The sequence below is a fragment of the Dromiciops gliroides genome, chromosome 4, assembly GCF_019393635.1.
Source record: "Dromiciops gliroides isolate mDroGli1 chromosome 4, mDroGli1.pri, whole genome shotgun sequence".
Taxonomy (NCBI): domain Eukaryota; kingdom Metazoa; phylum Chordata; class Mammalia; order Microbiotheria; family Microbiotheriidae; genus Dromiciops; species Dromiciops gliroides.
In genome coordinates, this window is record NC_057864.1 from 492,020,355 (window position 1) to 492,045,743 (window position 25,389).

General features: G+C 43.3%; 1 protein-coding gene across 1 annotated transcript in view; it reads right to left on the minus strand.

Moving 5' to 3' along the window:
• The window catches only part of LOC122755738 (aryl hydrocarbon receptor-like), an 88,034-nt gene that overhangs the window by 12,056 nt on the left and 50,589 nt on the right, over positions 1–25,389 (minus strand). Inside the window, exons 4-8 of the mRNA XM_044004539.1 lie at positions 18,217–18,306; positions 9,983–10,106; positions 4,706–4,848; positions 2,857–3,059; positions 1,465–1,574 (exon numbers count right to left, since the gene is read on the minus strand). Of these exons, the coding sequence (XP_043860474.1) occupies positions 1,465–1,574; positions 2,857–3,059; positions 4,706–4,848; positions 9,983–10,106; positions 18,217–18,306 (670 nt within the window). The remainder of the gene's footprint in view (positions 1–1,464; positions 1,575–2,856; positions 3,060–4,705; positions 4,849–9,982; positions 10,107–18,216; positions 18,307–25,389) is intronic.

The window sequence follows — 25,389 nt, forward strand, 5'->3', positions numbered from 1 at the left end:
GCCCCGCAAAAGTAAGAAAGAAAGGGAGGAAGGAAGGAAGGAAGGAAGGAAGGAAGGAAGGAAGGAAGGAAGGAAGGAAGGAAGGAAGGAAGGAAGGAAGGAAGGAAGGAAGGAAGGAAGGAAGGAAGGAAGGAAGGAAGGAAGACCTGACCCTCTGTCTTACAGCCATACTCTATGGATAACCCAGTGACAAACCCTAATTCAGACCCAAGCATGCAGCTTTGCCTTCAGAATACTCCTAGGTTGGGGGCAGCTAGGTGGCACAGTGGATAAAGCACAGGCTCTGGATTCAGGAGGACCTGAATTCAAATCCAGCCTCAAACACTTGACACTTACTAGCTGTGGGACCCTGGGCAAGTCACTTAACCCTCATTGCCCCCACCCCACCCCCACACACACACAAAAGAATACTCCTAGGTAGATGAAAATGACTCACCACCCCATGGACCTGAACTTGACCTTTCGAGTCCTTTTTAATATCCAGGTGTGCCTGTCTGACTGAGTAGCCTAGTGCTATCAGAGATAAAGGGCCAGTGAATAAAGGACCCCCAAGACCAACAGTGAAAGTGTGGAGCTCTCCATGGTTCTGGGATGAGCTCAACAATGATGAATTAGAGCAGGGGTTCTGAACATTTTTTGTCAGGGATTCCTTTGCTGGTCTAGTGAAGCCTATGGACCCTTTCTCCCAATAACATTTTAACGCATAAGATAAAATATATAGAAAAACAAAGGAAACAAATTATATTGAAATATAGTTATCATAATGTGCTTTTTAAAAGCTCACAGATCTCAGATTAAGATTTTCTTCTTTAGCCTGAGAGTTGGAAGCGTCCCACAAGTCCTCCCTCACTCTCTTGTTTGGCTTCTCGGTTACTTCCTCTACACTTGCTGGTTTGAACCCTGATGATTTAGCTTGTCTGATTTCACTTTGTGCCTTTTCACTCACTCTCTCCCATGCCTGCAATGCTCACCTTTTTCTCCTCGATTCTCTGGCTTCCTAAAAGACTATTCAAATCCCACCTTCTGAAGGAACTTCTTTACTGCCTCTCCCTCTCCCACTAGTGGCTTTCAGTGAGATTACTTTCTATCTACACTGTACATGGCTGATTACATTTTGTTTCCCCCAATATAATGAGATGTTCTTGAGGACAAGGAATGTGTTTTGGCCCTTCTTTTTCTTTCCAAACACTACATACTTCCTAACATATAATAGGCTTATTATAATAAATGCTTATTGACTAATTTCTCCAGTTGCAGTTTTGAGTGTTTCTGACCTCTCCAGTCTAACTGTGTCCACTGATTGAGTCCAACTGCAGTCCTAAGTCTTGTTATGCAGTCTTGGCACTTGTTGGCTGAACTCTCCCCTCTTTGTAAATTAGATATAGCTCAATGTTTGGGGTGATTCCCCAGTGGAAAGAACTGACAGAGGCTATTGCATAGTTTGGAGGAAAGGACAGAACTTACTTCTTACATGCTTCTCAGCACAATACATCATGTCTGCTGCATGGATAAACTGGTACCCAGAGCCTCTCATGCAGAGCTCAGTTTCTGTGTAACCCAGAAGCACCTTCCCTCTGAGAGGAAGAAAAGAATGATAGGGTTTTAAATTCAACATGGATTGTGACCCCAAATGAATAAAGTCTGGCCAAAGATGACCACCTTTCACCAACATACCCATTCTATTTAAGGATCCTTGAGTGCTGCAAAAGCAAAGACTTACCACTGCTTCTACCAATTATCATCCTACCTCATGTTCATGAGTCAGGGGGACACAAGAGCTCAGGCCATCACATGATGACCTTTTGCCAAAGTTAGGCAGTGGAAATTAAGGAAGATGTTCTCAAATCTATCCACCTGATGAGTGAGACAATGAGGAATTGAACAACCAAGTGCTACTTCTAGGCTTAACTATCTTTAGATACTTTCTAAAAGACTTGGGGTAACAGGGTAACTTTCTTTGGTTCATCAGTGGTATTCCCACCACATGCCCATCTGACTTTCTGTCTAGTGCTGTGCAACCCACATGCTCTGTCGTTATTCATGAAATATCAAGAAAACCTAAGGAAGGTGAAAACACTGAGTGTGTGGTATTCCTTTGGGAGGACATGAACACAAGCAGCGTGGGATGGTCAGGTACGATCTACATCTTTGGAGGGAACATCTAAATCATCAAGATCCCAGAACCAAGAAATCAAAGAATCAGAGAATTGCATAGTATGAAGGAACTTTAAACACCTAAGATTAAAAAAGAAAAGAAGTTCCCATCCTGACACCTGGCAAGTGATCATCCAGCCTTTGCTCAAAGACCTGTGATGAGGACATCTGCCCACTCCCTTCTGAGGCATTCCATTCTCTACTGGGATGACTCAATTATCAGGAAATGCTTTCTTTATGCCACGTCTAAACTGGACTCTTCAGTTAATCTGGGACCTTCTCACTGGGGAACTGTAGTATCAAAGTTTTGAACGTTGCCATGACATATTGAGATTTTCAAGTTAGTTGAAATACTTAGAAATTTCACCAAGTAGATATCATAAATCAGCCATTTGATAGGAAGGTTTACTTTGAGTTAATTCAGATTAAAGCTACCCCCCCCACCACCGTGGCCAATTTAGGACTGACTATACAGGTAGCTCATAATTTTGACTCAGATATCATCATCAGTAAGGAGGCAATAGGCAATGACAACTTAATACTTTCAAATTACTGCTCATTTTATTATCACATGTATGGCCAGAGTCAGCTTGTGGCTTAGGTTTTCCCTACCTCAGCTCAGGACAAGTGTGATGGGCCCCAGCAGGACCTGTCATTACCTGAAGCTCTGACTTTCAGGCACAACATTGGAATCCACCATACCTAGCATCACAAGCCATTGGTGTGAAGTCCAGCTTATGTTTGGTCTGAAAAAGATATATCTTCGTCCGGAGTTCCAGAATGGAGAGAGGCTGGAGGGGCACTGCTATAGCAAACAGGGCTAGCTGAGGTGGCATGAGGGATCCATCTTCCTCTTTCTTATTCTGCCCATAGAGGAATTTCAGGCGACCATGGAAATCCAAAGCCTGGGAAGAGGATAATAAAAAACAGAGCTAGAAGGAAATGCTTTGAAGGGACAAATGAATCATTGAACTTAAGAGGTCTGTTGCCCATCACATCAGACCTCATTCTTTTACCCCAGAAGAAGCTTTCTGGCCATATGGAGGAAGAAGAGAGATGAAGTTCCCTCTAGTCCTTCTCTGTTCTCTGCACTATTTGGAGATGTAGTAGAAGCGCACTGAGTACCCAGCAGTAGAATATAAGCTCCTGGAGGGCAGGGAATTTCTCATTTTTAATTGTATCCTAGGCTGGGAGCGCAGTGTCTGCTACTTAATAAATACTTGTTGGATAGGACTGTGGGCAGGACTCAGCTACACTCAGTAAAAAGGAATCAGGCGGGGCAGCTAGGTGGCGCAGTGGATAGAGCACTGGCCCTGGAGTCAGGACTACCTGAGTTCAAATCTGGCCTCAGACACTTAACACTTACTAGCTGTGTGACCCTGGGCAAGTCACTTAACCCCAATTGCCTCACCAAAAAAAGAAAAGGAATCAGGCTCAAGAAATCCAGATCTTCCACAAAACAAAAGGAACACTAGGTCATCAGGTCAATAAAGGTCATTCATTACACATTAACTCCTGCATCCCCTGGCTACCATTATGGAATAAACCAAACTCATCTAGAGGCTGGAATATTTTTTAAACATCTGGAAATGTCTGAACTTTCTCCAACCAGAACAAAACTGCATCAGCTGCATATTCTAGGAATCTTTGCAAGTAAATGTTAAGGCCAGCTTAATAAAATCCACTTCCCAACTTCTATGGACTTCCAGTGAAGCAGAGAACCTGCACATTCAGTTATTTTTCAGTCATGCCTGACTATTGATGATCTCATTTGGGGTTTTCTTAGCAAAGATACTGGGATGGATTGCCCTTTCCTTCTCCAGCTCATTTTACAGATGAGGAAACTGAGGCAAACAGGGTTAAGTGACTTGCCCAAGGTCACACAGCTAGTAAATATCTGAAGCCAGATTTGAATTCAGGCAGATGAGTCTTCCTGACTCCAGGCCCAGAACTTTATCCACTGTGCCACCAAGATGTCCCACCAAGCTGCATGAAGGTGAGATAAATGGGCACCTGCTGCACAAATGAGTGGGCATCCAAATGAGTTGAAGAATCAGCCAACCGCCAAACACTTATTAAGTGCCTACTACATGCCAGGAATTGTGTTAATTACTAGAGACACAAAGATTTTAATTAAGATGCTCTTGTGGCTCAGTAACAGCAATATTGTAACAGTAATAACTGTGAAAGACTTAGCTACTCTGATTAGGACAATGAGCCCAGGCATTTCCAAAGAACCCATCGTGAAAAATACTATCCACCTCTAGAGAGAGAACAGCTGAACTCAGTGCACATTTTGATTTTAGATAAATGATTAGACATGTCCTCAGTTTCTCTAAAGTAGATCTATTATGAGATGATTCAATTTCTGATATGCTACCCTGGTTCAATATGGAATAGAGAAATGGGGCATGACTAAAAGAAATCCCTTTCCCCCAGCCACTGCCCAAGAGATGGGAGAATATGGTCTTGTAGGCTGGTCAGTGGGAGACTCTAAAGGGCCACAGGTCTATGTGGACCAATAAGGATTAATGGCTAAAGCCAAGATTACCATGAACCCTGAAGAGTTGTCCAGCAAACAGCGGAATCGGCAGACAAAACTTCTTTCCAGGAAGGAGGAATTCTCTGGGGGCAGGTGCTTAGGGTCATAGGTAGTGGTGCCACTGTTCAGAGAGCTCTCATTCCCAGGCAGAGCTAGAAGATGAAATGAAGACTGATGAGATAGCTGTTAAGATTACTCTCACAACCAGGTTGACTTTGCTTTTAACCCTTTTTCAACTTTCTTTCTCTGCAGTCTAGCTTTTGACTTCATCATTCAACTGAAACTGCTCTCTTCAGTGCTACCAATAGTCTCATAATTGTCAAATCTAATGTCCCCTTTTGGTCTTCATCTATCTTGACCTCTTTGCATCCCTTGACACTGTCAATCACCATATTTTTGATACTCTTTTCTTTAGGTTTTGTGGCCTGGAGTAGGGTCACTTCTGTCTCCTGGTTCCCCACCTGTCTGACTACACTTTAGTCTCCTTTGTTGGATCTTTACCCAGGTCATGGTCTCTAATATCAGCTATCCTCCAAAGCTCTATGCTGGGTCCTTTTCTCTTCTCTTTCTATAACATTTTACTTGAGGAACTCATCAGTGCCCAAAGACTCCATCATCATCTCTATACAGGTAATTCTTGGATCTATTTGTCCAATCCTATCCCCCTGACCTCTATTCTTGAATTTTCCTTTTGTTGTTGTTGTTGTTGTTGTTGTTGGGTCATTTCAGTCATGCCTGACCCCATTTGCCATTTTCTTAGCAAAGATATTAGAGTGGTTTGTCATTTCCTTCTCTAATTAATTTTACAGATGAGGAAACTGAGATAAATGGAGTCAAGTGACTTGCCCAGAGTCACACAGCTAGTAAGTGTCTGGGGCCAGATTTGAACTCAGGTCTTTCTGACTCCAGGTTTGGCACTGCACTGCACCACCTGGATTCCCTTTCAACAGCCTACTGAATATCTTAAACTTAAAATGTCTAAACAACTCATTCCCTCCCTACCTCAATTCTTCCCCTCTTCCTAATTTTCCTCTTACTGTTACCACCATATAAGTCTACTCGCATCCTTTGACACTTCCACCACCCTGGTCTAGGCCATACTTAAACTCATACCTGAACTATTGCAATAGTTTTCTTCTTGGTCTGACAGTCTCAAGTCTCTCCCCACTCCAATCAATCCTCTGTTCATCTGTCAAATTGATCTTCGTAAAGCCCAAATCTGTCCATGCTCCCTGTTCAATAAGCCCCAGCTGTTCCACATTGCTTCTAGGATTAAACACTATTTGGCTTAGAAAGCCCTCTAAAAGCTGGCCCCCTCCCTACCTTTCTGTTCTTCTTACACCTCCCACACCCCTTTCCCCTCCACACACATAGTCTGCATTCTAATGACATGCCCTCTTGGCTATCTCCCAAAAAATTCCCTCCATCTCCCCATTCTGAGAATTTTCACTGACTGTCTCTATACCTGGAACTCTCTCTTCATCTCTGCCAGTCTTTCCCAGACCCCCTTAATCTTAATGCCTCCTTCCTAAGAGTATTTCCAATTTACCTTGCACATATTGTTTGTACATAGGTGTTGGCAGATTGTCTCTGCATTCGATTGTAAATTCCTTGAAAGCAGCGACTGCTTTGTTTGTATTAGTCTTTTTTAAAAACAATCCTAGGGGCAGCTAGGTAGTGTAGTGGATGAAGCACTGGCCCTGGATTCAGGAGGACCTGAGTTCAAATCCAATCTCAGACACTTGACACTTACTAGCTGTGAGACCCTAGGCAAGTCACTTAGCCCTCATTGCCCTACCAAAAAAAATTCCTTAGCACAGTGCCTATAACATATTATGTGTTTAAAATTCTTGTTGACCATGAGTGACTTAGCTATTCTTAGCAATACAATGATCTAAGACAACCCCAAAGGACTCATGATGAAAAATGTTACCTACCCCCAGAGAACGAACTGCTGGAGTCTGAATGCAGATTGAAGCAAATGGTTATTTTGCTCTGTGTTTTCTTTCATAAGATGAGTAATATGGAAATATGTTTTGTATGACTTTACATGTAACCCATGTCTAATAAATGTCTGTTTTTAGAAATGTTGATAGCATGCAGACTGAAGAGGTTTTGCTCTAGAGTTTAAAGCTCTCTCTAATAGTAAGTAGCACATGGACACAGAATCATTTAGTGCGTGATCCTCCTTTTCTCTGGATGCTATGAAGAATGCCTTCCATGGTCCTGGAGAACACCCTGGGTCAGTATGAATCTCTCAGCTCAACACCTCACTTGATGTCAGGAGCGAGCAGAGATGTAAATCTAGATATGGAAGAACTCAGTGTTATGGCCCACCCTGCAGGGGAAAGGGGGATGAAAAAAGTTGATTGTACAATATGTTTGCCTTTATTCAGTTGAAACGGTTCTGTTATTTTCAAAAATCTGTACTGGGTAGATTTTTATAGCCATAAATCTATCTCAGGGCACATAAGTCCTATCCAGCATGACCCTGAATTGCAAGTAAAGATACTATTTCTAAATGCCAAATGAAAATGACTCAAGTATAACTGACAAATAGCAGACCATTCAATCCCTGACTCCCAAATGAGCAGGACTAAAGGAAGATTCATGTCTTTCCAAGTCATTCTCTCTACAAAAATAAAGTAGGAAAGCACATGTAGCAAAACCAATGCATCACTAGCTTTGCAGTCACTGCTTACTGAGAGGTATAGGGAATCTAAGACCGAGTGAGAGTCACTTTCTTTGTTATAAAGCAATTGGCTGTTACAATGGTTTTAGCTCTCTTTTCTTTGAGGGATGGGGGAGAGGAGGAAGGAGAGAAAGAAAATAAATGTTACTTTAAGTAAAATGTATTTGTAAGATAATAGATTTGGCTCAATAGAATGAAACCACCTTGAGGGATTTCCTCAGACAGAGTACCTCATATGCTTGCACTGCACTCATATAGGGCTCTATTACAGTTGGAGATAACTTTGTCCACAAGTCTGCTGAGAACTGACCTCCAATGAGGTGAATTAAGGGGAGACACATAGCCCAGATGTCTGTGCATCAGTGTCTCCAGAAGGGTCTGAGAAAAACTCAAATAAGAGGAAGGTTTTCTTTTGATAACAGGGTTCACCTTTTTGCAGAGGAAAGTGCCAACTGAAATATTCAGTCTCCCTAATGAAGTCACATAAATGCAATAGGGATAAGTTTGGCCATTCACCCTGAACAAACAAGTGTATGAAAAAGACTGGTTCATACAAGACTGTTCATACAAGTGGATGGGTAGCTTAGAGAATTGAAGTGTATCTTAGGTGGTGAAGAAGGACAAGGAGCTGACCAGAACTGAACATCAGGGGATGCACAGGTGGAATCACATCTGGGAAGGACATCAGTTCTGTCAATGACTCTCAGCAGAATCCCATCTCTAACATAATTCTATTGTCCCAAAAGATACTCTATGGAGAAAGTTAGGTGGTACTATGGATAGAGCACTGGATCTGCAGTTCGGAAAACCTGAGTTCAAATCTGTTCTCATACACTTACTAGCTGTGTAATCCCCAGCAAGTCACTTAATCTTGGTCTGCCTCTGTCCCCTCAACACTAGCAGCTACCTATCTTTCAGGGCTGCTGTGATGAGCAAATGAGAAGATATTTGTAAGGCATTTAGCACAGTACGTGGCACAGAGTAGGTTCTTTTGGGGGGGAGGGGCAATGAAGGTTAAGTGATTTGCCCAGGGTCACACAGCTAGTACGTGTCAAGTGTTTGAGGCCAGATTTGAACCAAGGCCATGAACACAGGAGCCAGAATGACATATTGACAAGTAATGTACAGGGAATTCTCAAGGCCATGTGTGCTAGGGAAAAGAGGCAATCCAGTCAAATTGTGAGGATCAAAGACAGTAGTGGGACAGAAGGGCATACGTGTTGTCCTGAGAATTTACAAGCACCAGAGGGATACAATCAGTGTGTTGTGTAGATCCATTGTGGAGTATTAAGGTAAGGACAGGAAGAAGAGCTGCACAGGATTAGAGAAAGCATGCATTAGTGAAGGAAGTGCCCACATGAATGAAACCATGGCTTCATACACAGGGAATCTCAGAGTCATGTCTGGCCTCCAAGGCTAGCTAGACCAACTCATACTGAGACAAGAATCTCCTTTACAAGATATCTGAAAAGTAATTGTCTAGCCTGAGCTTGGCACTCTTAGTGAGAGGGAACCTACCAACTCCCCAGGCTTTCATTGTAGGGAGGTTTTCATGCCATGAAATCTCCATCTACCTCTCTATAACTTCTACTCATCCATCCTAGTTCTAGCCTCTGAAGCCAAGGAGAGCAAGTTTGATTCCTCCTTTCAGGTGACAAGCCTCTGAATACTTGAATCCAGCTCTTATTTCTCCCAAATCTTTTCCAGGAGAAGCCTATCCAGACGTTTCAACCATCCCTCATTCAAGATGAGCTTAAGGATCTTTTCCCATCCTGGTCACCCTCCTCTGGACATTCTTCAGCTCATCAGTGTCATTCCTAAAATGTGGCAACCAGAATGAAACAATACTCCAGATGTGAGGAAAACAGAGAGGAGAAAAGGAAACGATCACCTCCTTCCTTCCTTTTGCAAACCTTAAAATGTTTTATCAATACTAACAACTAGTAATGTTATTAATGCAACCCCAAACTCCTAGGACTAGCTTTGGTGGCTGTCATAACACACAGTTGAGTGATATTGAATTTCTAATCCATGAAATTCCATGATTTTTTCCAGAAACAAATGCTATTTAGCTCCACCTTCCATACCCTGTACTTGTGAGGTCAATGTTTTGAACCCATGTGTAGGGGACTTAATATTTATCCTCCTTAAATTTAATTTTATTAGATTTAGCCCAGTGTTCTAGTCTACCACTTTGGACTACAAACTCCATAATATGATGCATTAACTGTACTTGCTCACTTCGTGTAACCTACAATTATGAAATGAATCCTATCTATGTCTTTAGCCAAATTATTGATTTCAAAAACAACTTTAACAGGATAAGAACCAAGAACCAATCCCTGGAGGATTTCAGAACCTCCTTCCAAGCTAATATTGAGCCAATAATGGGTTAAGCTTTTAGGTTCACCTATTCAACTATTTCAGACTACATTGGGCAGAGGTTAAGCATCCCTTGGCTGGCTGGGAAGCTGTGTGGGCCAAACTAATCCAGTAGGCTGATTTCTTTTTCCACCATAAGAAAGCAGGAATGTTTCGTGTCTCCCCACATTCACACAATAATTTCTAGGTAAGCCGATAGCTCAGATACTCACAGCTGGAGTCCTGCTCCGCTTCCCTGAATGATGGGGGGTTCAGGGACCAGTGCAGCTGGCAACGGAACATGGCCCTGTCATCGGTGTGGATCAGCTCAAACACGCTCTGGTAAATGACGTCTGACTGCAAGAATCAAGGCAAAGGTGCTGGCCTCTTGGAGGGGCTTCTTGTGCTCCTGGAAGCCAACCCAAGGGACAACTAAGGCAAAAACCTATTAAGAGAACTGCAAGGGAGGCATTTTAAATTGACTTACTTTAAAATGTTTTCCTGGTGCCCTTTTTCTTTATTTAAAAATGATTTCAACCCTTTCATCCCCACAAAAAAAAATTCATATACAGAAAATTCACTAGTGACAAAAGCAATTAAGGAAAAACATTTAATATAGTGCCCACCTCTGAGCACGGGCTTTTCTGTCACGGTACTCCCCACCTCTCTCTTGTGAGGAGGGAGGCAGATTTCATTATGTCTTCTCCAGGAACTCAAGGGAAGCACTGTTCTCTGAAACAGTTGTAAGATTTACTCTTCCCTGACTGATATATATGCATCAGTATGGAAGAGCTCAGGGATCCTTCATCTCTGTGTTCTTCTCATGTGGCCCTTTATGACTCACCTCCTCTGGTCTCTGGCTAAAAATGAGTCATGAAGGTAGTGGCAAGGAAGGGATAGGCTGGTGCAAAACAGCCCACCCTCCCAGAAGCCAGTGTTACAACAATAACTTCACCGCTTTGGGTGGCTCAGACTAGATGTCCCCATATCCCACCTATACTCATAACTAATAGTTGCAGAAGAAATGGATAGAGAATAGGAATTCAAAGAAGGCAGTGCCATGGACAGGGAGTCAGAAGAGAATAGCAACACTGTGTACTCAGAACTGTCCTCAAATACCTTCCCAATAACCCTGAAAGGTAGATGTTATTATTCTGCTCATTTTACAGATGAGGAAACTGAGATAAAGTGTGGCTGAATGAATCCCCCAGTGTCACACAACTGCTAAGCGTCTTCCAGGTCTTCTTGGCTCCAGCCCCAGCCCCCTATTTATTACACCCCCTAGCTACCTTTTACTTAAAGGTTATCTCTGATACTTAGTAGCTATGTGACTATGAGCAAGTCCTATCACCTCTCAAAGCCTTATCTGTAGAATGGAGACAATAATGCTTCTTGTACCTACTTCATAGGGCTGATGTAAGGCTCAAATGAGATAATGTAAGGAAAGAGATTAGCAAACATTAAAGTATTATAGAAACATCAGTTATTATAATGTAGGTCCTGTGATCTATGGAGGTCTACACACTTCTTCCTATCCTCATGACCTCTCCACAGTAAGAATTATGTTCAATAGAAAACTCAATTGCAGTGATTCCATGATCTGAGACACAAAGAAACTTCCTGAGGTAATAACCCAACGAACTAACAGTGAAGGATGATCTAATCCTTGATGTATTCACTCGGTAGCCCTCATCCACTAGCCTCCATGTTCTCACGTGGCTTCCTGCACAAGCCCATTCATTGGATTATGATATGACTCGATTCTGCCTCCCCCCCACACACACACATCCCAAACCATGGAAAGCCAAAGCTAGAAGCCTACTCTGCTTGGGTCAGTTTGATAACAGTGTGCTATGCTCAGTCAGAGACCTGAGCAATAGAGGGAACTCTGGGAGTCAGTATGTATGCGAGACGCCATTAGAATTCAAAGAAAGGGACCTGTATACATATATGGTCTGTTTTGCTCCCCAGAAGTCACTTGGAGCAGAGACCAAGGCCAGAGAAAAGTGAATTCCCCATTGTGAGAGGGGGTAGAGACAGATTTGAGGTCCAGCCCTCAGAGAAACCATCAACAGAGGGTAAAGACTTAGAAAACAAGCAATAGGGGAATAAAAACCACTGAAATTACCAAAGATGTCAAAAGAAAAAAGACTCATTTGACAAACTTGAGCACAAGTGAATAAGCCAACAGGGAAGATCTTAATGACAGAAGGGAATGTGACCTCATCAGACACCTATGAATAGATGATGCAAGACAAAAGATAATGAACATATACCTGATGAGGCAGAGGAGGTTGTGGATTCCTGAGAGAACACATAATCATGTCAGGATATTCCCAAATGGTTTAAGAGAGAAACAAGAATTGTGAAAGTAGAATGTATGTCCTACATAGCAAAAATAACAAGCAGAATAGAAAAACTTGAATCCATGGTGAAAACACTTTCCAAATAAACAAAAAAAAATGCAAATTCACTGAAGTAAAGAACAATCTGAAAGAACAAAAGCAAGACCCAGTGATGTTTAGAGAAAAGATGATTGGGGGGGGGGGCAATGAGAGTTAAGTGATTTATCCAGGGTCACACAGTTAATGTCAAGTGTCTGCGGTCATATTTGAACTTAGGTCCTTCTGAATGCAAGGCTGGTACTTTATCCACTGCGCCACCTAGCTGCCCCATGATTTCTATACCAGCAAAATAATTATCTCAGAGACAGGATATATAGAGAACTTAAGGATTATAGGTCTCCCAAGAGACTATGACAGCTCAGAAAACCTGAACACTACAAAAATAATATATGAAATACTAGTTATGACCATTAAATGTTATGACACTGGTCCTTTTTTTTCCATTAATAGAGCCACCAGCTCAGTCTAGATCTCCTTTCCTTTTGCCAGGTATGTTGAAATGACTTTCGTTCTCTCTTGTTTCCTCCAAACAATCTGACCACTCCTTCTCAACCAGCCCTGCGAAATCCTCATCCACATCATGCCATCTAACTGTAGGTCCCTCAGGATTATGTCCTGGGCTCTCTTTTCTTCTTCCTCTATACTACTCGATCTAGTTACCTTTTTAGTTCTCACAGATTTAATTTCCATCTCTATGCTGATGACTCAAATACACACATCCTGTCCGGACCTTTCTACTGACTTCTGACCTTGCCTCCTCAACTACTTTTCAGACATTCAAACTGGATATCAAGCAAAGAGTTTAAATGTGTCCAATACCAAACTCATTATCTTTCCCCCATCCCCAATCACTTTACTATTACTATAAAGGACAATACCATTCTCCCAGTTCCTCAGGTTCATATCCTCAACTCTTCACTATTTCTTACCCCCAATATTCAATCTGTTGCCAAGACCTATTGATTTCACCTTCCCAACCTCTCTTCAATAGACCCCCTTCCTTCTTCTGACACTGACACCATTATCTCTTCATGCCTGAATGATTGCAATAGCCTGCTGGTGGGTCGGCCTGCCTCAAGTCTCTCCCCACTCCAATCCATCCTCCATTCAAGAAGTCACCAAAGTGATTTTCCTGAAGCTCAGGTCCAACCATGTCACCCACTCTCCTCAATAAACTCCAGTGACTCCCTATTGCCTGTAGGACCAAATACGAAATCCTCTGTTTAGCCTTCAAAGCCCTTCATGACCCAGGCCCTTCCTACTTTTTCCAGTCTTCTCACACCTTATTCTCATCCACATAACTTTCATCCAATGGCACTGACCTCCAGGCTACTCCACAAACAAGACATTCCAACTCTAGACTCCAGGCATTTCCTCTGGCTAGTCCCCATAGCTGGAATGCTCTCCCTCCTCATAGTAAGCACTAAATAAATATCTATTAATTAGTTGATCGATTAATCAGTTGCCCCGCCTCAAATATGTCTCCTCTTTATTCCTTTCTCTACATAGCTGCTAACTGAATATCCCTAAAGTACAGATCTGACCATGTCTCTCCTCAGCTCAAGAAGATTCAATGGCCCCTGGGATAAAATGTAAACACCAAAAGGCCTTAACAATCTAGATCCAATAATGTAACTTTCCAGAATAATCTACCATTATTCATAGGCATGCATGCCACATTCCATCCAAACTACCCCCATTACTTTTTCTATACATGCTATTCTCTCCCCTGTACTTCCTCTTTATCTCTAACTCTTGGAGTCTCTAGTTCTTTTCAGTCTTCACCTAAAGCACCTCCTCCTGATTCCCCCAGTTGTTAGTGGTCCTCCCAAATTATTTTGTTTATGTTTTGTGCACATGAGGTATCCCCACCAGTAGACTTTAACTTTCTTGAAAACCGGAACTGCCTTAACTTTTGTATTTGTATTCCAAGAACCTCACACTGTATATAGCACAAAATACGCACTTATTCAATACTCATTGAACTAAACTGGTAAAGTCCTGCTGCCAAGTCAACTGATGCCATGTCTGAAAGACACTTTGTACACGTTAGTTTAGATACAGACGTTCAGTTGTTGCTATTAGTACTATTATGGTTGTGGTTTTCATTGCTGTTTTGTTCTCATCTTTTGTAATAAAGTTCAGACAGAAATGGTAAAAAATCCAGTCACTATCCTGCTATTAATTTTTTAATATTTAATTTTCCAAAATGGCTGATTTTTATTAGAATAAGAGTATTAGGATATAAGCTCATCCTCATTAGACTCATAGAAAATATTCTCAAGACAATTCCAGGAGCACGTAGGATGGTGGACATGGCACGAATCTCATGATGTGCCCACATGGTTTAGAGTTCTTCCACTGGGTTTCTATAGTTTGAAGGCTTTTAGTTCCATATAGTTTGGAAGTTCTAAGTATTTGATATGGTAATATCTATTAAAATGCTGCTCCTGAAGCTTTAGGAATAGTTGTTATGTTCAGACAGTTGTGAATAACAGTTCTGTCTGCAATGAAGTCCCAGCTATACTATAGTTTATTAGTTGAATTCCCAAGAATAATGGAAATTTGTTTTATACAGGAACTTGTTCCTCACTAGTTTATAAAGGATAGTGACCTTCTGGTGTAGAGTTCTAAACACCCAATCATGTCTTCTTAGATTCTCAACAGTTCTGCATTTCAGTTTTCTAGCATGTCACTGCAAGGTCTGAATTGATCAATAACTCAGGGGATACCTAAGGATAACTCTTCTGCAATTTCTGATGAAAATTATTTGATTCTCAGTTGCTACCATAAAACCCTCCACCCCCTATAAACAAATCTTCAAGATACACTCATTTCTCCTATGTTTCTGTGTTAACATATTTTTGACCGAGTTCAGGTAGATGCCACTCCATAGCTTCCATTTGGACTTCAGCTATGTTCTGTTACATTTGACAGATACAATGGTGTAAAAATACAGTGTTGTCCTTTACTATTGCTTTGTGAAGTCAGGCCGTTTCTTCAAAAAAATTCCAACTGGCTTATCTTGTTTTCTGAGAACATTTTCCAGTCTTCTTCCTCCTTTTTGATGAGAAAGTATCAATCTAGTTGTCTTGAGGTAATGGATATGTTTTGTCAATACTTTTTAAGCTTCTGTTTGAACTCCTTCTAGATCATCTGTCATCTATACTGGTGTGCCAAAGACTTAATACTACCATTATCATCACTTTCATTCTCATCTTTATGTTTGATAAATTTCAGATGGAAACAGCCGTAGGACAAATTATACCCCAGGTCTATTTTTTTAATGTTTAGTGGTTGACAAACTATGGCACAGGTGAGTGAGATTGTGGATTTTTGTAAATGAGTGTCAGTGTTGTGATTTAGGTGACTCTCCTGTGGAATCCCTGAAGTCATCTCCAGGACAGCTATGGCAGCAAACAGGAGGACATGTTGGTATCACAACTTCTCTCAAAATCATCCTTTAAAATGTGCTCTTTGATGTCCCATCAATGTGGTTATGGGTGATTGTCGGATGAGTGATGATGCTCTGGGTCCAGAACCACAGATCGCTTGTTTGTTTTCTTTTTCTTGGGGTATTTGGTGACTTGTATTTGTAGTATTATGATTTGTCATCTGTTTATTAATGAAAGACAATGAGCTTCTGTTTTCTAGCTCGGGTCACAATGATGATGGTTCTGAAGCTTAGGTGTTTGAAAGTTGCCTGGCAGAGAAAGATGCATTCTCTGGAATGGGACCAGGACCTCACTAGATTCCAGCAAAAACCTGTATCAGAAGGAAAACTCATTCGTAGGATTCAATAACTTTGATCCTATGGTAGTAACTGAAAACAAAGAGTTAATGCAAAAATTGGTGTTGTTTCCCAGTATGGGGTGGTAGTGGTGTGTAGCCACAACATAATCACGTGGGGAAAAAAATGGACAAAACCCTGAAATTCAAACAGATGTAACCAAGGCATCAAACCCTATAAAAAATTCAACTGCTCTGAGAATGCTGATTGTATCATAAAAACCAAATGGTCAGGAAATATCTAAGGAATCCCACTCCTACTAGCTAGGAAGAGGAATGGGTATTGTTTTCAAAATATTATGATCGAGAGCTGAAGGGGATCTCAGACCATGTAGCCAAGCCCCTCATTTTCCAGATGAGGAGATCGAGACCAATGGTTTAATGAAGTGAATGAGTATCCTAGCATCATAAATCTAGAGCTGAAATGGGCCCCAGAAGCCATCTAATTCTATCCCCACATTTTACATATGAAGAAAGTGAGGGCAAGAGAAGCAAAGTGACTTGTCACACAGGTAAGTAACAGAGACAGTATTTGACCCCATATCACCCAACTCCAAACCCCGGTACTCTTTCTTCCTTGGAAGCCAAGAGCCTTGGGGATATGAATTCTTCCAGAAGAATGCCTTCAGTCATCATCCTGGCAAGTCATCCCTGTAGAGATGCAAGCAGGCAACTGATCTTGCAGCCACAGCTCCTGAAGACCCAGACAGAGGAGGCCTCCCCACCAAAGTCCTTGGCACTGCCAAATGGTTCAACATCAAAAGCTGATGTGAGGTTATCAGTGGAAATGACATGAAAGAAGAGGCCTTAGCATCTACTTTGATGCTGCTCCCTAAGAACTGTGGGACTTTTCCACCTGGCTTACAGCAAAAGCTTTCCATGTGTCATCTTCCCCATTACAATGTGAGCATCTAAAAAGCAATCACCCTCTTGTTTTTCTCTTTATATCCCCAGAATTTAGCACAGTACTTTGCACATGGGAAGAGAGTAATAAATGATTGTGCTTTACTTCATTCATTCATTCATCCATTATTGGGGGAGTAGTAAGAGAGAGGGGGTCAAGGACTGGGTGACTGAAAGAATGGCAGAGTTCTTGATGGCAAAGAGGGAAGTTCAGAAGAGGGAAGAAATGATGAAATAAGCTTTGGCCATGTTGACTTTAGATTGGAGGGGAAGAGAGAGGTTAGACCTGGATAAATAGATCTGATTGTCTTCTGCACAGATAAAATAACTGAATCCATAGTGGCTTATGAGATCACTAAGCAAAACAGGATAGAGGAAGAAGAGAAGAAGGCCTAGGTGAGAACTTTGGGGAAACTCAGGATTAGTGGGCAGGACTTGGAGGAAGATGAAGTGAAAAAGACAAAAGAGGTGTGGTAAAGACAGACAGGAAAGAACCAGGAGACACCAGTGTTGTGAAAACCAGAAAGAAAGGAAGATCAAGAAGAGGGTGATCAATGATGTGAAAGATCAATAAGAATGAAGTGGGAAAAGAAACACTGGATTTGGCCACAAAGACAGGACAAGGACTTCTGGAAGAATAGCTTCAGCTGAGGGAGGAGGTCAGGAGCTAGCCTGGAGAGAGTTAGGAAGAGATTGAGAGGAGAGGCTGTGATGTGAGACAGCCTGGGCAAGGAACGTCACCATGAAAAGGAGAGATAATAAGGAGAGATCAAGTGAAGGCTTTTTTGAAGAAAGGAGAATCTGCTTCTCCTTCTCTCTCAAGGTTTTACTGTAGAGTAGTCACTTCCCTCCACACTGCCCACGACTCCTACCCCAGCCACGAGTAAGTCTTTGTAGTGAAAAGAGAACGGGCCCCTGTTGGTTCCTCCGTACTTTTTTTTTTTTTGGTGAGGCAATTGGGGTTAAGTGACTTGTCCAGGTCACACAGCTAGCAAATGTTAAGTGTCTGAGGTCAGATTTGAACTCAGGTCCTCCTGGATCCAGGGCCGGTGCTTTATCCACTGCACCACCTAGCTTCCCCACAATAATAATAATCAATAATAATATGCAAAATGCTTTATAGGCATAAATTGTTTGCACATTTAATGGGATATAATAAATTATTTTTCAGTTCCTTCCCAGCTCTACTTATAAGCTGTGTATCCCTGCGCAAGTAGCATCAGTTTCCACATATGTAAAAGGGAAGGATTCGTGATCTTTATGGTCCCTTCCAATTCTAGATATGCAATCCTATGAGTCTCTTCCAATGCTCTTTCCACATTAATAACACTTAAATCAGAAAAAAACCACCAAAGGTAGCCATAACTGACCTGATGAAATCCCAGGTAGTCCTGAATGGTAGGTGAGACATAGAAGATATATCCATCTGCAGTGACTGCGATGAAAAAACCATGGAGAGCCTGTGAGATAGAGGGGAGGGAAGGGGAGAAGGCACAGGGAAGGAGAGGTGGGGGAGGAGAAAGGAGAATGAGAGGAGAGCATTAATCACAAGTACTGATCATTCCACCATTATTACCCAGAATCGATCTTGTTTCAGGATCAGATAGAATTTCTGTTATAGCCCTACCAAGCCAAGGAATCCCACACACCTTGGGCTGCTGAATCTGACCTTTGCTTAGGACAAATCAGATAAGGTGGCTTATAACAAGGCATTACAATTCAATTTGATAAGCCTGGCAATCTGAGTTATTAAGTCTCTCAAAGATGATGATCGTTATGACATGCCATCGTTATTGTATAATTTTTTCTCCTAGTTCTGCTCACCACTTTGAATCAATTCATACCAATTGTTTCAAGTTTGTTTTTTTTTCCTGAAACCACCTCTATCATTTCTTATAGCACAAGAGCATTCCATTCCATTCATATATCATATAGTCATTCCCCAATTGATGGACATGCCCTCAGTTTCCAATTCTTTGATACCATAAAAAAGAGCTCCTATAAAAATTATGGATCCTTTTCCTCTTTCTTTGATCTCTCTGGGGCATAGACATAACAGCCAATGGTATAGCTGGGTCAAGTGATATGCCCAGTTCATGGCTAGTGCTCCACTTGGGATGATTTCCAGGATGAGCACTTGTCACCAAGCTAGAGAGGGGTCTCTTGTTCACATATAAGTTGGACTGGATGGCCTTTGAAGCCATCATCACCTCTGAGACGCCATCATCCTTGGATACTGAGGTGAATATTGCCTTTGTACCTATTCACTAAAGTCACCTACCTACTACCTTGTAAGATGCTGAAGATAAAACCTCTCATCACCACTTCTTGGGAATGCATCTTAACGTGGCCAGACATTCAAAACTACCCCGAGTGAGAGTATGTCACAGGGGAGAATATTTCACTCACTTCCTGATCATTCTCAGGAGATAAATGGTAGGTCCCTACAGACCAGGTAACAAAGCGTTGGTCTTCAGAAACCTGTGCTATAACTAAGCTCAAGGTCCTAACAGAGGCAGTGGATAAATCTTTGGTGAGTATGGTTTTTCCATGTATAAATGGTCTACTTTTACAGAGGAATTATGAGAACACTGCCAGTCTCCAATGAGCTTCATGGATTTCTGTGGACTGTGTCCTGGCACCCACAGCAGTTCCTGTTGCTAACAGGGGAGGAGCTGAGCCACTGGAGACAGACACGCAGCCCTTGGCTGGACTGAACCACAGCTCACCACTTTTTAGCTGTCCCACCTACAGGTGCCCTGGGTCACCTTGCCCAAAGACTTGGTGACTGGCTCCACATGCCAACACAAAGAAAACACCCAGGAACCTGGTAGTACTGTGGTCATAACAGTACCAGTCCTATGAGTCACAAATGCCCACTGCTTGCTTCCTAGGGATTCTGCCTAGGGATTTTTTGTGAGCCACCACAAACTCCACTCTCCCTGTCACAGGTTTCACAAGGGAGTAGGGAAGGCCATGCCCAGTGCTGAGCTCTACCCATGTTCCTCCTGCCCCATGCCCCACAGGCTCCACTCTGAATTACCGACCAACCAAGCAACTGACAAGAATTTATTCAACACCTACTATGAGCCAAAGATTGGTGAAACAGTCCACAGGCTCTGGGAGCTTGTTGGAAGAAATATTTACCCAGGTGTGTGTGTGTGTGTGTGTGTGTGTGTCTATATATATATATATATATATATATATATATGTATGTATGTGTACTATATACTTTACATTTATTATAGTTATGCATATCTAATTATACATATAATTAGATATAATATATAATAAAATAACATTTTCTATAATTTATATATAATATCTATTTATAATACTTAACAGATAATGTACTACTAATAAATAATACAACATATATATGTACCATTTACATGTAAGGTCAACATATACACATGTGACTTCCAAAGGCCAATATGTGCTTATTGAACATACTCTCCAGCACTGTTAAGGTGTTAAGGAAGGAGCAGAACACAGAAAACTCTCAAAACATGGAGACAGTGTCCTGGCCCTCCCAGAGCTTACAATCTAGCTCAGGAGCAAGGACTCACAATGCAAGGACATGAAGACTTAAGTGCTGAAATTGTGGTGATCAGATCCCAGAGCCAGCCCAGCAATGGGCAGGCTTCCACCTGAGCTCCTGGGCCCTGAGACACAGGTACACCTGTTCCCAGCAGGACGGGCCCTCAGACCAGCCGCAGAAGGTTCTGGGAGCAGCTGGGGCAGGGAGCTGAGCCAGGATTCCCATGGCCCTCCCCATCATATATCCAATCACCGCCAAGTCCGTCCATTTTGACTTCCTAGTATATCCCATCTCTCCCCATGCATCTCCCTCATTGCCTCTCTCCTAGACAATGATAAACAAATCCTTCTTGGTCTCTGTCCTTCCCATCTCTCCAATCCATCCCCAACAGTTGTCAGCATCACTCTCCTAAGGCAGAGATGGGAGAGGCCACTCTCCTGCTCCACAATCCCTGATGACGACTTTTGGCTCCTTGGTAAAATACAAACTCCGAAGCCCCACATGTAAGGCCCTCACAGTCTGGATCCCACCCACGTTTCCCACCTGCTTCACCTTAGTTTCCATAATTCTGTGGCACAATCAAATATGTTTGTCAGGTTCGATCCATGTTTCCAAACTCAGCATGACGTCTTCCCGCCGCCCCCATTGGCACAGGCTGTGTGCCATGCCTAGGAGATTCCCTCTCCTCATGCCCACCCATCCAAAGCCTTCTCTGCTCTCCTGGCTCAACTCACAGGTCAGACATGTACAGAGCCTGCCCTGATTTCTCCCAGCACACATGTTCTCTGCGTCTGGACATTCTCTTGGATTCCTTTCCCTCCCTTTGACATACCCAACCTTGTGTGACAGTTATCCGTGTTCGGGCCATGCCCCACCCCCAGCAGGATGTGGTCTCTCCCAGGGAAGGGATTGATTTCCACTGTTGCCTTCGTACCCCCAGGCTTAGCCCAGGGCTTGACACAAAGAACATGTGCCTGTGGAACTGAACTGAATCTACAAAAATCCTTTGCCAAAGTATCCTCTTGAAACTGACCAGGAGCCCACTTACTTCTGGGGTTTCCAAGCATCTCTGAAAAGCAGGGGGAGGGGGCGGCATGGAGGCCAAAGACTTCCAGAGAGAATGGGGGCCGGCTCAGCTTTCTGCTTACAGACACCAAGCACAAAGGCGTCAGGGACCAGCTAGGGTCACGCAGGGGGCCTCAACCAGCAAAGTTCCCCTGGCTCTCCTCTACCCCTCAGGCAGCTAACAAAAGGAGAGGGCCTCATGCATCATGGGAGTGCCCAGATCCCTTGGCTGGGCCAGACGCTGAGCCAAGGTTGCTTCCAGCTGTTTCCAGCCTGGTTCTCTTCCATGTGCTGAGTGGCCCCAAGGCCAGAACGAGGCACAAGGGAGTGGGGGATCAAAGAGGCACAAGGGAGTGGGGGCCAAATGGAAGAACAAATGTCTTCTTTAGCAGAGTGGGCTGCCTGGGAGGGGGGGGGAAGGCTCCACCTACTTAGAGGACAGGCTGAATGGCTCCTTCTCAGGAACAAAAAGAATCTCCATCCGCATACAAGTCAGACTGGATGCTGTGAGGGCAGCTATGGGTTGTAGCGCTGGGCCTAAAGTCAGAAAAAGCTCAGCATCAGACAAATACTAGCTGCGTGACCCTGAGCAAGTCACTTCACCGCTACCTGACTCAGTTTCCTCAGTTGCAAAATGCAGACACCAATAGCACCTACCCCGCAGGGTTGTTGTGAGGCTCAAATAGGGAAATATTCCTAAAAAGTGCTCAGCTCGGTGTCTGGCCCATCCTAGGCACTATTTCAGTGCCTGGTGTCTGCCTTTCTACCCCTTCCCTTCCAGTTCTGAGGAGCTGGAGTCTACGATGTTCTCCAAGGTCCAGGAGAGTCTGAGGGACTGGGGCCACTCCTAGGATGTCTCTGAGGTCTGATGCCCCTTGCTATGCAGTGGGCCCCACCCCATTCCAGCCTCCCATCTCTCAGGTGATAACAAGGGCACCAAATCTGCACGAAGCCTTGTGCCAACCTCCCCTGTGTCCCTTGATGCAGAGTAGGGAGAAGGCGAGAGCCTGTCTTGGAGCAGCAGAGCTCAGCCATAGCTTCCCTGCTGAACCTTCCCCTCCAGGCCTGGCCGGACAGAGCTCAGACACAGGCCTTTGCTGGTCAGCGGAGAGAAGATTCAGTTGTCCTCGAGACAGACCCCTAGAGAACCCTGGGATCTGCCACCCATAACTCTCACGTCTGCCGTCCTGGAAGCCAAGGGCTTCCCCCTCTTTGTGAGTCCCCAAATATCTGGCATGGGGAGCACTTTGAATGGAAGATGCCATGCAGTGAGCTTCTTAGCAGCATGCATCTGGAGCCCCTGGCAGCGGCCTGCCCACCAGAATCCGGGGAATTAGAGAGGACCAGCCGCCTGTTTCAGCTCTTAGAGGAGGCAGAGATACATGTCTAGACTGGATCGCAGAGCTGTGCATCAGAACTAAGGACTTGTTCCCTTCTCCCTTCCAGGTCTAAGGTCACTGACATTATTATAGAAACATCAGGTTCCTGCCGATGACCTCAGGCTGTCAAGATTACTATTGGGGATTTTTTAAGCAGTTCACCTTTTCTTTATTTTTCTTAATGAATTTTCCTTTTACTAAAGCCACTTCAACATGAATAGATTGGTGGTGGAGGGTGGGGGGTGGGGAAATGCCATCCTCTGTGGGGGAGGGGTCATCTCTACAATATCCCATTTCTAAACAGAACTAAATAAACAAGCACAAAGTTGGCACCACTGCACAGGGTGAGGGGGTGTCAAGAGAAAGGAGGAATCATTAAAAGAAAATGACAGTGCTCCTCCCCCCCAAGCTGGGCAATGGGAGAGGGGAGGGAGTGGGTTGGTCGGCTTCAGCACAAGAGGAATGAGAAGACCAACGGCTGTTTGCCAAGGCCAGAGCTATGGGGGCAGTGTCGGGGAGGACAGGGGGCAGGGGTTGGTTTGGCCAACAGGGTAGAAGGATCTCTCTTCCCTGCTAGGAAGCTCCCCAGGAACTGCCAATGACCTTCTGAGAGAATCCATGGCTTCCAGGGCAGGGAAACTGGCATGACAGGTGGAAGGCAAGGGTTCGAATGCTGCTTCTGTTGGTTACCTTTTATGGTGTCCTAGAAAACTCCCCAAAGCTCCTAGAGCCTTTCAAATGGAAATGAAACATCTAGATGATTGACAAGTGAAGGGTCCTACTCAGAGTCACAGAGTAAGTATCTATTATAGAGACTTGAACTTGAAGGTAGATCTCCTTCCTGATGTACCCGCCTTGTGAGGTAGGTGAGAAGCTCAAATGATACTGTACATATCCCACAGAATTCATAAATATGTAAATATGTATTAATGTCCACATATCACATAGAATATGGAAATGCATGTATATAACTATAGAGATAAAACTACAGATATATAATTATATGTATGACTATGTCAATGTGTGTATATACGTATATATGTATATAAATATTTATTTATGTATTATGTTTATATATGAATGCTATATTTATATTAATAATATATCTGCATATATTGAATGTGTGTATATATGTGTGTATACATAATCACACACCTATACATGTATATGTTTGTGTGTATGTGTGTATATATATATATATATATATGTCTGTAGACATACGTATATGTGTGCATGTATGTGTGTATGTATGTAACACCCGGAAATTTGCTGCTTCTCCATTCCTCGGCACCCTCAGAATCTGTTCAAAATATTTTGAATTAGAAAACAAAATCCAGATCTCATTTAATCCAATCCCTCATTTTACAGTTAAGGAAACTGAGTCCCATGGAGGGAAGGGATGAGACCTGGCCCAATGTCCCAGGGGCGTCAGTGGCCAGCTGAGATTCGCACCCAACCCCTCTGACTCCACACCCACCTCTGTTTCCACTCTGCACTTCCTGGCTGTGAATGAAGACCTGGAAGGCAACGGCATGGAATTCTGAGCTTCTCTTTCACGCATCCTTTGTGGGCACCATCAGTTTGGGAGAGCTGTGTCGGCTCCAGGGGGCCATCTGCGTCCCTGCTCCAATGACCAGCAGGTGAGAACCCTTGGAGTCCAAAGCCAGAGCTGCTCCAGAGGCGGGAGGCCTTCTGACTCCTGGTCAAGCAGAAAACAATGGAGGAGCAGAGAGCCCTCGGGAAGCCTGAGGGTTAGCCCAGGGTCAGCCACTGATTGGCTGTGTAAGCTTGGTAGCTCCTCCTCTTCTCTGGGCCTCAGTCTCTTCCCTACAAAATTAGGAGCTTGGCCTGGAGGTTCTTTTCTGCTTTGAGTGTGCAGATGCTGGGGCCACAGGGTCTTTCAAACCTCAGCTCAAGCTCCCCCATGAGGTTCTTCCTGCTCCCAGCCCCCACCTACTGGCCTCCTCCCCTTATTACTCTGTATTACTGTTTATAGATTTTATACTGGCATATAGAAACCCCTTGGGGAGGGGACAGACTATTTTATAGCACATCGTAGGTGTTTGATGTTTGTTAATTAACTCATTAATTACCTTAACTCTTTAAAATTAAAGAAAAAACGCTGGGTTTTTGCAGGAAAAATCCTGGCTGTCAAAAGTTTGTATGTCCCCCACTCCACAAACCCCTGTTTTTGAGGAGACTGGAGCATGGGGGCCCTGGGTCATTCTTGTCTCTCCATTTGGGCATCATGTTGTCCTCACATTTGGGCAGCAACAGTGGCGAGAAAGTTAGTGGGACCAACAGGGTTGTAGTGACTCCAGGTTCATTTGGAATATGGAAAAAATGGATATGAGATCTCTTTTCTCATCTGTGAAAAAACAGGGTGGCCTCCAAGGTTGACCACTAAGGTTCCTTCCGGCTCCACTAATCTATCATTTCATGTCACAAATCAAGCTGGCCTCGATTTCAAAGCGATGGCTACCCAAAGACCATCACAGTTGGGGAAGGGCCATTTGTATCCAACTGAAATGATAAACTGAAATCAGTTTCTAAATGAG